Source organism: Amphimedon queenslandica, unplaced genomic scaffold (assembly GCF_000090795.2).
Source record: "Amphimedon queenslandica unplaced genomic scaffold, v1.1 AMPQUscaffold_4845_Cont23178, whole genome shotgun sequence".
Classification (NCBI taxonomy): Eukaryota; Metazoa; Porifera; class Demospongiae; order Haplosclerida; family Niphatidae; genus Amphimedon; species Amphimedon queenslandica.
The window spans coordinates 1-1585 of NW_003554845.1; the positions used below are offsets into that span (position 1 = coordinate 1).

General features: G+C 36.1%; 1 protein-coding gene across 1 annotated transcript; it reads right to left on the reverse strand.

Moving 5' to 3' along the window:
* Window positions 1–10: 10 nt before the first annotated feature.
* LOC109592535 (otoferlin-like) lies at window positions 11–1405 on the reverse strand (the record flags this gene model as incomplete). The annotated part of the gene is made up of 5 exons (XM_020007963.1): window positions 1197–1405; window positions 647–756; window positions 488–566; window positions 235–366; window positions 11–111 (listed from the first exon to the last, which is right to left on the reverse strand). Coding segments are annotated over exons 2-5 (392 nt in total), but the record flags the coding sequence as incomplete, so codon positions are not given.
* Between the last annotated feature and the right edge of the window lie 180 nt (window positions 1406–1585).

Consider the following 1585-nt stretch of genomic DNA (forward strand, 5'->3'; position numbering starts at 1 on the left):
TTTCTTTAGCTTTTCTAAATACATGAGTTGACTGGACGGTATCCTTGCAAAGGCGACCCTCTTGTACCCAGAGAGCATCCAAACAATAACATCAGGAATACAGTTTTGAGGCTATGTATGCATGTACAATGCATTTAATAAAAAATAAAGTAAATTTCTCTCTCTCTAGCTCTCTGCCTCCCTGCGTCCCTCTCTCTCTCTCCCTTTCTTTCTCTCTCTCTCTCTCTCTCTCACCTCTACAGCAAGTGTCTTGAGTCTTGAATGAAACTCTTCCACCAAGTCCATGACAGGTTGTAGTGTGAGGTTTTCGACCGGAGTCCCCTCGGGGGTTGTCAACAACTGCTTAGCCTCTCCTAGCATTAAACCCTGAGAGATAAAGAGATGGTGGAATCGTATAGAATGAAATTATACGAAAGAAATTGAAGAATTATATATGCATATACACTGTACATGCACATGTATGTAGAAGAGATGGTGGACAACTTACAAGTTCTTCTAAGCGGGACTTGTGCCTGTATTTGTCAAGCTGTGTAAATCCTGTAGGAGGAAGATCAGGAATTCCATGCCTTTGAAAAAGAAAACAACATTATCACTATAAAATTTTATAAATTAATATACTAGTTGCAGGAATATCAGTATAACTTACTCGATGTCTTCCAGTGCATCTTGTAGAGCAGTCAGCAAGATGTCTCTGCACTCATTGTGGTCATACTTCTCATGTGTCATCTTAATCTGGACTTCTTGCAAGCCAGTATTCTAAATAATAATGATAATAATAATAATAATAATAAATAATAATAATAATAATAATAATAAATAATATAGTAATAATAATAAGGTAAAATTATGTATCAGAATGCATGTACAATTGTCTCCATATACTCATCAGTGACAAGTGAAATTTGGCCAACGACACTGTACTATAGTACAGGGACTTTGGCCCAATTTTTGAGTAACTTTAAAAATTTGTAAAAAATCCAAATTTAATTGGAATCAGCTCAAACTTGCTACACAACATAAGAACATGTATATGCATCAAAAAATGTAATAAAAACTTAGAATTTTTTTTAGATATTTTTGGCAAAATTTGGCCAACAGGGACTTTGACCCAATTTTTGAGTAACTTTAAATACTGTATCATTAAGTGCATTAATTATGCTACAAAAATGCCTTCTCTCTCTCTTCCACACACACACCAGTTTATCAGCAATATGTAACAAAATATTCTGTGTTGCAATCCTGAACGAAACGTCCTCCCACTGGCTATCGATGACCACACAGGGCTTCTGCTGGGTCCACGGCAAATAATAATACGCATTCCCGTCATAAACAGGATTAGAGGGAGGAGTCGTTGAGGCTTGAGCAGGGACATTCTCGTCCAGCTTGTTACCATAATTACCTACGATTAGAGAGAAAGGATTAATTACACATACTCTGCCTAGATGTATATGTACATGTACAGTGTAGCCTTAATATAAGAAAGACTTGTGGACAAAAAAGTTTGTTATACAGAGGTGTCCTTTATGTGGAGGTTATTTTATATAGTAAGGAATATAATTGGTACACTAGGTGCTGTCTGTTAAAT